Below are 12912 nucleotides of genomic sequence, written 5' to 3'. Positions count from 1 at the left end.
CTGGTGGCAATGTGTCTACTTTGGGAGCAGTGGGTATGCGTTGTCTGAAAATACTTCACGCTCTCTCAGCATGGGGAAGGAAGGTCGCATTTCACCAAAGCGATCAATGTCCATTTTCATAGATGAGTATTTCTCTTTTTTCTTTTTTTCATTTCAGCTTTATTGAGGTGTAATTGGCAAATAAAATTGTAAGATATAAAGTATGCATCATGGTGACTTACTGTATACATGGTGGAAGGGTTCTTCCCACCTAGATGTGATCCATCACATCATTTACCTATTGTTTTGGTTAGAACATTTAGTTTCTGTCTTACTGGGGCACCTGGGTGACTTCAGCCCAGGATGTGATCCTGAGGTCCTGGGATTGAGTCCTGCATCAGGCTCCCTGCAAGGAGCCTGCTTCTCCCTCTGTGTCTCTGCCTCTCTCTGTGTCTCTCACAAATGAATAAATAAAATCTTTAAAAAGTAAGTTTTCTCTTAGCAAATTTCAGTTATCCAATACAGTGTTATCAACTGTAGTCACTGTGTTTTTGAGGAGATGTCAGAGCATATTCATCTCACAGTTAAAAGCCTTTAACTTTCTCCTAACCACTCCCCATTTCTCAGGCCTTCCCAGTGACTGGCAACCACTTTCCTGCTCTGCTTCTATGAGTTTGCCCTTTTGGTGGGGAGGGGGCAGTATTTTTCCATTGTTCTCCTTTGTCTCATGACCCTATTACTGTGATGTCTTCTAGGTCAGTGTAAGGTAGTGTCTGTTGGTTCCAAGTGAAGTGCAGGTGTTTGGAATTCTGTGTTTTACAATTAATACTGTATAATGAAATTGGCTTATTACATTGACAGTCTCCAAAATGATGTACTCAGGCCTAAACATTCATAACCTGCTTCTCAGCATTACGAATGTCTAGGACACTCATAAGCTGAGAACGGTTAGCAAATGTTAGCAACTTGGATACTTTTGGGGCCTGAGTGGTAAATTATGGATAAAAATACCATAAAAAATAGCATTTCCCAGATTCTACTGAAGCAGCAGAGCTCCCAGTATTATATTTCCTCTGGAAAATTTCCTAGGCACTAACGAGTCCAATTGACATACTAGTCTAGTCTTTGGAATTCACATAGTAAAGTTAGCTGCTTGGTGATGAACTTTGCAGATTCACATTTTGAAGTATTTTTCTTAATATGATTCAATTTGGGGAAGAGTCTGATCTTTGTCATAGAGATAAATTAATAACGTTCACTTAAAAAGAAAAAAAAAAGATGGGGAGGGGATATAACAGAAAACCCGAGATGCATTATAAAGTATAAAACTTTCTCTTTTTTGAGAATTGCCATCCACTAACAAATCCTGTTCAAAGGATCTAGTACAAAGAAGGTTCCCTCAAGAAATTATGTGTACCTCACACCCAGTAAGATGGCTACTATCAAAAAAACGAAAATAACAAATGGCTGTTGAGGATGTGGAGAAGTTGGAACCCTCATGTAACTGCTGATGGGAATGTAAAATAGTGCCAGCTATTATGGAAAACAGTATGGAGGTTCCTCAAAAAAATTAAAATAGAATGATCCCATCCACTTTGAGGTATGTACCCTAAAGAATTGAAAACAGAATCTTAGGGAAGTATTTGCACATCCACATTCACAGCTGTGTTATCCATAATAATTAAGAGACGGAAGTAAACTACTATGGCCATTCGATGGATGAATAGATAAACAAAATGTGGTCTATATACAGAATGGAATATTTTTCAGGCTTAAAAAGGAAGGAAACTCTGACATGTGCTACCATGTAGATGAACCTTGAGGATTTGATGCTGAGTGAAGTAAGCTGGGCACAGAAGGAACACTGTATGATTCTACTTAACACCAGTAGTCACATTCATAGAAGCCGAAAGAATGGTGGTTCCTGGCTTCAGGTGGGGTGAGGTAGGGAGGGATGGGAACTTCATGTGTAATGGATACCTGGTTTTAAATTTAGAAGATGAAAAAGTTCTGGAGGTGGAGGTTGCACAACAGTGTAAACGTACTTAATGCTACTAAAGTGTATCCTTAAAATTAGTTAAAATGGTAACTTTAATGTTAGGTGTATTTTAACACAATTTTAAAAAAGAAATTGGCATATTGTGTGCTTGAGCTTTTGCTAATATCCGTTTTTAAAAAGTGGTAAATGCTTCTCTGGCTCATGAGGGTAAGTGCCATCAGCAGGGCTAAGTGCCGATGTGCAACAGAGCCAGCACCCCGAGGAACAGAGGCCTGGGAACAAGAGCCCTGGAGCCAGCAGTGGGAAGCAAACTCCATTGCAGAGCCCCAGGGGTGGGAAAGGGGCCAGGAGCACCAGGAAAGAGCAGGCCTCAAAGAAGAAGAAAATCCAACAATCCCCCCCCACTCTTGGGTATTTTTTCACCTTGGCTCTCTGGAATAAACATCAACAAATACTTTAAATTTATGTTTTAGAAATATCTTGGCTATGTCTACTTGTCTATAAAATGTATTGTAGTAAGTGCTGTGGACACATGAAAATTCTCCCTAGGCTGAACACAGGCAGATATCATTCCTATTAGCCATAGCGGGAAACTGGGGTGTACCCAAGACCCATTGGGACCTCTCGGTAAGACTTCTAAAATAAGATCGATGGTGCTATGGCATCTCAATTTTATGACACTACCCTAGAGCATTGGTCTTATTGTTATTTTAAATTCTCTCATTCTTTTTAAATGACACTCTCATAATCCAGAGCAATAAATTTTTTAATCCCTGTAAAAGCTACATTGAAGTCTAGCAAGTCTTGTGATTTGGCATCACATGGTACTGGGGAAGCAAAAATGTCTAACATTTACCCTGCACGGACCAGGTAGGGGCTACTTCCTGTGGATTATTTCATCTCATCTTCACAGAAGCCCCAAGCCCACCGACAAGCACAGCGGTGGAGGTCAGAGAGGTTAGGCAACGTTCCCCAACGTCACCTGCCTGGTTGATGCTAAGACTGGATTTCACACCCTGGCCTTCTCTAGCCGGAGAGGAATATCACAAAGGAAACCTTTGCAAATTCAAAGATGAAGAGACTTTACAGGTTACAGGCTTTGACTATCATCCAATAAAATGAGCAAACAAATCATTAAAAAATCCTCTCCAAAATAACCTATGGAGGAAAGGCCACCAGGCTCTCTGTGCCTCGGAAGCCTATGCCCAGTCCCATTCAGCCACACTTAGCAGGAGCAACTGCAGGTGGTGGCAGTCTGCTCAGGGTAATGACAGTACCGATCGATGGGCCAGCTCCTGCATCAGAGGGGAACAGGACTCCAGCTTTCTGTTTTGGAATTGGGGAACGTCCCTTGCCGCTGGTCCAGTCTTCCTTTACCCCTCCTCCACTGGGATATTAAAAAGCCCACAAGGCCTTCCCAGGTCTCACCTGGAAGACTGGGAGCTCCTGCTGTCTGTCTCTCCCTGAGGATTCTCACTTACCACATCATCAAAAAGAACTCAAAATTCAAGACTCTTTTATCAGCATTGACCTTTGGGATTTCCTTCTTCAGCCATGCTGCAACATTCTACCAGGAATCGCTCCCAGGTTGTAGGGCATAATGGATATAAAGCTTGGGCTTTGTTGTGAGACTATTCCAGGGGCTTCAGCTTCCCACCCGGGCCCTTTACAGCTCTGTGGATTTGGACAAGTTATTTAATTATACCCCAGGATTATCATTCATTAGTTTTATCTGTAGAGAACTCGTATTTCAGATGGTCACTGTAAATGCCGGCCAAGATAGTACTGACAAAACGGTGTCATGGGGGGACCAGGTGAATGTGGTTGCTCATGTACAGCCATGCACCCCTCAAGCACTCAGTTGGCAGCTTATACTGGCATCTCTCCTCCTCTGTGGCAAAAAGGTGCAGTGAGCCTAGCACTCCTGTTTATTTTCTCTTTTACATGTGATGCATTTTTGTGCCTTGGGGAAGTAGTAAGACCTTGACTCTCGTCGTGGCTTAATTACCGAGAGTTGGAACAGCCACCAGATTCCATATTTTGTCCTACTTAAAGTTGAAGCATATTAGCTGTAATTAGTGATCTTGCTTGGAAAAAGCCACCAACTGGCCTTTCTCTTCCCCCACAGGAGACCACAGGTTCCCGCCAACTCCTGTCAAATGAGTTGGCATCCGGCAAGTCTTTTAGCTACAACCCAACTTGAAACTTTAATAAGGAAGTTAGAAGGTATTTTGGTTGCTTTCTGGGGCAGTTTCTTTGAGTAGATCTTCTTAATGCAAATGTACTATTTTTAAATAGTTGCCGGTAGACACCAACGGAGGAAGGCTCTGGAACATATGACGGTGTTCCCTTTTTGGACCAACCTTCACATAACTACTCATTGCACGGCTGTCCTATTGGCTGCTATGGCAACCTGCCACAAACTCAGTGGCTTAACACAGCCCAGGTTTAGCCACTTAAACATTTCTGGAAGTCAGAAATCTGATACCTGAGCTCACAGGGCTAACATCTGGGTTTCAGCAAGGCTATGTTCCTTCTGGAGGCTCTAGGGTAGAATCTGTTCCTTGCTTTCTCCAGCTTCTGGAGAGGTCCTCTTCCTTTGGCTTACAGGGAAGAGTTGTGTTTTCAAATGAAGCACTGCAGTATCTCCACATTTCTGGCTGTTCCGCCTCTCTCTCCTGCTGATAGGGACCCTTGTGATTGCATTGGGCCCACTCAGATAATCCAGAATAATCTCCCCCTCTCAAAATGAGCCGATGAGCACCCTCGGTTACCCTCTGCCACATAATCTAGCACATTTGCAGGTTTGTAGATGTTAGGTTCGGGATACCTTTGGGGGGCTGCTGTTCTCTTACCCCATCTGCCAAAAGCCTATAGTTGAGTGAATTTCTATAATAATTGGTTGACTGTGTTGAAGGCATGAAATATTAAAAAAAAAAAAAAAAAACTTTATACCCGTAGTGAAGCTGGTTGTATTATTTGAGTCAGACTATATGTTGAACATCAAGGTAGGGAGGCAATAATTTTTTTCATGTAGTCTTGGTTTCTTTTCCTACATGATTACTCTCTAGACCAGTTATTTTGCCCGTAGACACATGGATTTCGATAGGTCTGTATCCATGTGTTGCACATATGTATTTTTCTGAAATTCCAATATTCAAGAGGTAAAAAGTTACACCTTTCTGGCCTGTCTACTTATTTATCTATGTTTTTTTACTTAAGTTCAAGGAATCCTATTCTGTCTGTGTAAGGTTTACATTGCAAAGGGGGATTGGCAGTTTTTTTTAAAGTTCTATGACTCTGGTCTTTTCTGCAGTGGACTAAATTGGTTTGTTGGTAGAAGGGTAAATGAGGCAGATGTGTATATATATTTCTTTTAATTTTTTTAAGATTTATTTTTCTTTTATATAGAGAGAAAGATAATATGGGGGGGAAGGGCAGAGGGAGGAGAGAGAGAATCCCAAGTAGTCTCTGCCCTGAGGGTGAAGCCTGACTCAGGGCTCCATCTCACAACCCGAGATCATGACCCGAGCCAAAGCCAAGAGTTGGATGCTCATCCAGCCTACTATGCCACCCAAACGTCCCATGAGGCAGATGTATTTTAACCTGGAATCATCAGCCTGCCTTATCTTTGAGCTCCCCATCAAACTAGGTGGCTGAAGCCTAAATTTAAGCTCCTGTCACACAGTGGGACCTCCTAGACAGGAAATGGGCAAACAGGCAATCTCAGGTGGTGCTCTTGAGGAAGAAAGCAGTAAATTGTCCACTAACTGACTCCTGGAGAGGAGATGCCCCAACAGTGATCCTGCCTTAGATGGGGAGGCCAGGGGATGTGTCTCTGTGGAGGTGCTCCTTGAATCAGAGCTGAAACCACAAGAGAGCAGACACCTAGATTTGTCTTACTCAGCAAGGAGCCCTGATGCCTTGGAAGAACATCTACTGTGTTGGAAGTGCATAGTGAATCTTGACTGAAGGAAGGAGTCATTAGAACACAGCCCCACCTTACCTTTGTAAAGTATGCTGCAGTGTACAGAAGATTTTAATCATGACTGTAATTCTCATTTTTTTGAAGTATAATTAACTTACAATGTTCTGTTCATTTCTGGGGTACAACATCGTGATTTGATGGTTCTGTACATTACTCAGTGCTCACCATGAGAAGTAGTCACCATCTGTCACCATAAAACAGTATTAGAGTATTATCGACTGTATTCCCATGCTGTACTTAAACGTGACTTGTTTATTTTATAACTGCAAGTTTGTACCACTTAATCCCCTTAATCTATTTTGTTCATTTCCCCACTGATGTCCCCGCTGGCAACCACCAGTTTGATCTCTGTATTCAAGAGTCTGGATTTTTTTTGTTTTGTTTTATAGATTTCACAAAATCATATGGTTTTTGTCTTTCCCTGACTTATTTTACTTAGCTGAATACCCCCTGGGCCCATCCGTGTTGTCGCAGATGGCAAGATCTCATTCTTTTCTACGGCTGAGAAATATCCTATTGTAGATAAATACATCTTCTGTATCCTGTGGCTCCTATCCTTGAGTCTTTTCTCTGCTGGGCAGTGTGTTTACGGCTTTCTTTGCAAGCTCCCAAGTGAGGCGCTGTTATTATTCAATGTTGCACATGAAGCAGCTGGGGTAATGTGGCATAGTGGGACCCCAGCCCATGTCTGTCTGACGCCAAACCTCACCCTCTCAAACACTACGTTATTGTGTTTCTCCTGAGCATCAAGAATATCTCATGAGACATGGGAAGTGCTATTATTCCCATTTTACAGAATAAGCTAAAGTCTGAGGTGGACCTACACATGGTTCGGCTAAGCTTAGCATCACAGCCCCTTGACTCATGTCTTTGTTATCATGACTCACCTTGGTCCTGGAGACCTCTTCAGAAACATCTATGTTCATTTTTGGGTGTTGGAGGAACCTGGGCTATTATGAATAGTGTGTAACCCCGCCATAACCCAGGAGGATGCAGTTAACAGGATCGTTTTTAGAAAGAAAATAGGGTCCTAGAATAGGATCAATTTATTTTTGGAATTAGTGAAAACTTTTACGCCAAGAAACTTTTTTAGCTATTTTAGACTTTTTTTTTTTTTAATCTTCTCCCACCTAAATCTTGAAAAAGTATCTTCATTTGCTAGGTTCTTTGAGGGTTTCTCTTATACAGTATAACATGAGGTTCTTGCTAAGCTTCATTCTAGAATGGCCACGTGACATTTAAGATAGGATCTGGCTGTATAATATCAAGTATGTGGCTCTTTTTTCTCTGGGTTAGACCTACATGATAACATAATTAGCTGTAGTTAACAAAGGCAAAGATGAGATTTTCTTGAACCACCTAGGCTGGAGTGATAAATGTGCATTATTCTTGGGATCTGACCTCTGTGATTCTTAGATTAAATAAGAACACTGTCTCTCACTTAACATTCAGCAGTTGGAGTATACTTTTTCATACTTTCTTCTGTTAAGGCTTTTCACTATTAGGAAATTAAATCTAATTTTATTATGGAATAATCTTGATTCAGCTGCATCTCTTTCTATTCCAATGTATCCCCACATGCTGTAGTACCTGGCCCTTCACTGAAACTAATGTGTCCTCCTGTTGGGCCCCTGAGAAAAAGAGGTAGAATCAGAACTCTTGCCATTCCAGATGGACCTCCAGGTGGCTTTTCCAACCTGTGTTGGCAAAGAGAAGGAAGATCTAGGGTGATGTGTTGGGTGGGGGAAGGGTACTCAATTTCACATTGAAATGGCTTAAAACAAAACAAAGCAAAACCAGAGGATATCCTGAGGAACACTCGTGCACTGTTAGTGGGAACGCAAACTGGTGTAGCCACTGTGGAAAAGAGTATGGAGGGACCTCAAAAACTTAAAAATAGAACTATTCTGGGATCTAGCAATCACACTACTGGGTATTTACCCAAAGAGTACAGAAACATTAATTCAGAGGGATACATGCACCCCTAGGTTTATAGCAGCATTATTTACAGTAGCCAACTTACAGGAGCAGCCCAAGGGTCCATCAACTGGTGAATAGATAAGGAAGATGTGGTGTATATATACACCATGGAACATTATTCAGCCACAAAAAAGAGTGAAATCTTGCCATTTGCAATGACATGGCTGGATCAAAAGAGTATAATGCTAAGTGAAAGAGAAAGACAAATACCAAATGATTTCACAAAACGAACAAGGAGACAAAAGAGATAAAGCAAGAAACAGACTCTTAACTGTAGAGAACAAACAGATTGTCACCAGAGGGGAGGTGGATGGGGGGGATGGGGATCAAGGAGGGCACTTTTTGTGAGCATAGTGTTTTGTATGGACGTATTGAATCACTGTATCATACATCTGAAACTACTATTACACTGTATGTTAAACTAACTGTAATAAAAAAACTTAAAGATATCAGAGATATATATTCTATTTACTTTTTACTTTGAATGACTTACTGGAGTCATTTATTATTAATTCTTTTCCTTAGTGATGTGTTCCTGTCCTCTGGTTCTTAACACCTTTCAGGCCTGGCGAGCCCACCTCTGACTCCACTGCCCCACTCCCCCCCAGTCCCACCCATTTTCTAAGATGAAAATCAGTCTCTTTTCCCTTTCCCCCCATCCTGCTTTCCTCACCTTTCTCTTTTTTTTTCTTTTTTTAATTTTTATTTATTTATGATAGTCACAGAGAGAGAGAGAGAGAGGCAGAGACACAGGCAGAGGGAGAAGCAGGCTCCGTGCACCGGGAGCCCGACGTGGGATTCGACCCAGGGTCTCCAGGATCGCACCCTGGGCCAAAGGCAGGCACCAAGCCGCTGCACCACCCAGGGATCCCTTCCTCACCTTTCTCAACGCTCACTGCCCTAGACCCAGTTCAGCATCACCTCCTTCCATCCCCTTACTTTTACTCCCTTCTCAGCCTCTTTCCAGTGGGGCTGCCATTCATTGGCTGGCATTCAGAAGCACTGGAGTGAAGCAGTTGTTGATTGGTGGACTTCATTGGGGTGAGGCAGTTGTTGATTGGCTAGCCCTCTGAAGCACTGAGGCGAAGCACCTGTTGATTGGCAGACTTCACTGGAAAGAGGCAGGTATTGACTGGCTGGCCTTGTGAAGTTTTTATATTGATGAAAAGCTGTCACAAATCAGTTAGAATAGGTTTGAAACCCATAGCTGTCATTTCCTAGGTGCAAGGGAACTTTTTATTTAAACCGGGCCTAGAATCCTAAGTTTCTTAGGTTGGAATAAGCCCATCAAAATATAGATCACACAGTAGACCCTCACCTAGGCACCCACAGAAGTGGGCACATAAGCATAGATTTGGGAGTCAACAGATCTGGGCCCAAATCCTGATTCTGTCATTCAGCTCGTCGCTTAATCTCTGTGATCCTCAGTTTCCTAAAAGATAACACCTCCCTGAAAGGTGAATGTTCTGGAGATTAAACAGGTTGACATGTTCAGGTACCCAAGACACACTCAAAATTTTCATTATAGTCCAAGGTCTAAGGACCCAAGGAAAGCATCCTGAGGTGGCATTCTGTGACTCAGATCCCCCTTACTTGGTTTTTCCCTCCTAAGGCCTGTCAGAAAGATGAACTGTAAACACCTGCTGCTCAGACCTCACTCCTTAAGATTGTGATATATTTGGTCTGTGGTAGAGCCTAGGCACCATATTTGTTTAAGCTCCCACATGATGTTCCCACATGATGTACTCTGAAGCACACCCTGCCCAGCTAGCTCCTTACCTAACAACTGTTCATGCAGTTAAGTCACGCAGGAAAGTAATAAATTGCTCCGATTGGTCTTATGCGATGGGCTGGTCTTGTTAAAAAGTCTTGAAAACTCTGTAATTAAGAAATAAACCTGGTATTCAAATGGAATATTCTCTGAGCCCCAGTCCTATTACTGCTCTCATTATTATTAAAAAAAGAAAAGAAAAATGGCCTTTATGACTTTGAAAAGTTTAACCCTAACAGAAAAGTCTGGAGAGAGAGAGATACAAGTATGGACTGGAGATCTCCAATAGTATGTAACAAAATGGTCTACAGTTTGAAAATGAGCATTGTATAAACTCTGTCCTCTTAGATGTTGCATACATTATGCATGAGGTTTATTAAATATTTCCTCCTTCCCAAAAGGTTTGTTATCTCTACAGTTGGAAGTTAATTCAAGAAACAGGAGAACATGTATTATTTATAAGTCTCTTTAGCATCTAGTAGAAAGTGTCATGTTATTTAAAAATGGTATTCATGCCTCCATGGCATCAGCGTGCATTGGTTCTCTCTATAATCCTGAAGTCATCCCTAGAAAGTAGTGAGAAATCGTCTCTGTCAGAGAGGAAGAAAGAGGGTGTTAGTCAAGAGTCTTTCCAGTATCCCTTCCTTTCAAGTTTTAAGGAAACTGACTCAGTTGAAGGACTGGATATCGAATTTTTCTGCTGGAAAAAATACTGAGCCATCTTATACCTAAAAAGTATGGAGCTGCTGACGTTGTTGATAACTGTATTCAGTTTAGTCATTCAGATACGCCTTTGCTATATATTACTTCAAAAACTGACTTAACTAGATGTATAATATACTATATTTATTTCTTGTTGTTTTAATAAACTTGATATTTTGGGATGATTTTATATATGGTTCACTCTTGATATTTTATGGGTCTCAACAAATGTGTAATGACGTGTATCCACTATTAAAGTATCATCCAGAGCAGTTTCACTACTTTAAAAATCTTATGCTCCACCTGTTCATCCCACCCTCCTCCCCTGCCCCTGGCAACCACTGATCTTTTTACTGTCTCCATAGTTTTGCTTTTTGCAGAATGTCATATAGTTGGCATTGTTAAAGAAAAAAATTATTCATGACATTGTTTAAAGAAGGGTAAGGCAGACTTAACTGAGAGGCGTGACTACGGTGGGGTTGCATTTGGGCTCAATTCTAAATAGAAGAAGGAAAAATGGGAGTTTATAGCCAAGGAGTAAGGTAGGCCACAGATGAATGCAGTCACTGAGAGCGAACATCGGGTAAAGGAGGGACTCTGACTAAACTGACCTGACGGGATCCTCCCGGAAGGCAGGCCAGGCGACTGGGCACATGGCCTGGGCAAGAGCGGAGGGTTCTGGCTAAACCAGCCCAGCAGGGTTCCTGCTAAAATTGGGACACGCAGAGACAAATGTGGAAGTACAGGTGTTGAGGCCTAGTCTGGGAAGAGGATTTAAGTAAGGTTTCTCCATCCCTTTTTCTGGCTTGATAGCTCATTTCCTTTTTATCACTGAGTAATAAATACTCCAGTACCTGGATATACCACAGTTTATCCATTCACCCCCTGAAGAACATCTTGATCACTTCCAAATTGTTCCAAGTGTGAATGAAGCTGTTTTAAACACTGTGCAGGATTCAAGAGTAATTCTATTTTATTTTTTTTAAAGATTTTATTTATTTGGGAGAGAGAGAGAAGGAGCAGGGAAAGGGGCAGATGGAGAGGGAGAAGCAGACTCCCCACTGAGCAGGGAGCCCAATGTGGGGCTCGATCCCAGGACCCTGAGATCATGACCTGAGCTGAAAGCAGATGCTTAACCAAGACTGAACCATCCAGGCGCCCCTCAAGAGTAATTTTATATGTATAGAAAAGTTGCAAAGATAGTACAGAGCATTCCCATATCTCCTTTACTCAGTTTAACCTGTGGTGTTAACGTGTCACACGGCCATGGTACTGTTGTCAAAACTAAGAGTTGAACCTTGGTATATGTTACTGTTAACTAGCCATTATTCAGATTTCACCATTGCTTCCGCTAATTTCCTTTTTCTGTTTCAGGAGCTGATCCGGGATACTAGATTTATTTTAGTTTTAATTTAGAAGAACAGTTTGGGTGTGTGTGTTCGTTAAATGCGTTCATAAAACTCAGCATATCTTGAGACGGTGGATACAAACATAGCAGCTACAAGGAGCTGCTGTTACTTAATCAAGTGAACACATTTAATTATGACATTGTTACTTAGAATTTTTTTGAAAGTTTGTTTCTGGTTTTGGCACAGCATGCAGATTTCCCAGTGTACAAAATGAGGATCTGTTTTACTAGGTTGCTGTTTCTAAACAAAATGCTAAAGCTTGTTGAAAGAAGGTCATTTTGAGGTTATTTCAAGACCCAAGAGGAAAACCGGTTGCCAAGTTGTAATAAAAGCTGTCAATGCATAATTTTTCAAGTTGATGCACAGGATGAAGTGTTTGGTTGGTTCTCTAATGAGCATCTCCAAATGTTTTGCTGGCAGAAGGACTCCATGAAAGATGACAGAGGAAGTTATTGTGATAGCAAAGTGGGACTACACTGCCCAACAGGACCAGGAGCTGGACATCAAGAAAAACGAGCGCCTATGGCTACTGGATGACTCCAAGACGTGGTGGCGGGTGAGGAACGCGGCCAACAGGACGGGCTACGTGCCGTCCAACTATGTGGAGAGGAAGAACAGCCTGAAGAAAGGCTCCCTCGTGAAGAATCTGAAGGACACACTAGGTGAGTGTGCCCCTGCCCTCGGACCCAGGTTAGAGCTGAACCACTTCCTGTTATGAAGGCGAGGAAGCCTTGTGTTTTTGGAGGGGCAAGTGTTCATCTTTTTAGTTCGTGTGTGTGTGTGTGTGTGTGTGTGTGTGTGTGTCTTTTTTTTTTTTTTTTTTTTTAAGGTCTGTTCTACGTTGCCATCTTTCTAGTTGTCTTTTTATTTTTGATCTCTGGAAATGAAGAGACCAAGATGGAGAAATACCATGCTTGTCATTTCCTAGAGATCTTAAGAGTCTAGAGTCTTATGTAAGTTGATACTTCTGCATGTTGGGGATCCCTGCCCATGTTTTCTGTCTCCTGGCATCAGTAGTCTGTTCCCAAAGGGGAGTCACCACGTCCAAAAGTGTCTGCCGCACGGCCTGCATCACCCTCCTCCC

The 12912-nt window shown here is 42.0% G+C and overlaps 1 protein-coding gene across 5 annotated transcripts in view; it reads left to right on the top strand.

Annotated features, from left to right (window-relative positions):
* The window catches only part of NCK2 (NCK adaptor protein 2), a 150268-nt gene that overhangs the window by 98716 nt on the left and 38640 nt on the right, over window positions 1–12912 (top strand). For 4 of the 5 annotated variants that reach the window (XM_038550884.1, XM_038550883.1, XM_038550882.1 and 1 more), the window contains exon 4: window positions 12249–12490. In XM_038550884.1, the coding sequence (XP_038406812.1) occupies window positions 12265–12490 (226 nt within the window). In that variant the 5' untranslated portion in view covers window positions 12249–12264. The remainder of the gene's footprint in view (window positions 1–12248; window positions 12491–12912) is intronic. The other variant, XM_038550885.1, reaches the window with a different exon arrangement.

Source organism: Canis lupus, chromosome 10 (genome assembly GCF_011100685.1).
Source record: "Canis lupus familiaris isolate Mischka breed German Shepherd chromosome 10, alternate assembly UU_Cfam_GSD_1.0, whole genome shotgun sequence".
NCBI classification, from domain to species: Eukaryota; Metazoa; Chordata; class Mammalia; order Carnivora; family Canidae; genus Canis; species Canis lupus.
This window is presented reverse-complemented; position numbering and strand designations above follow the sequence as displayed.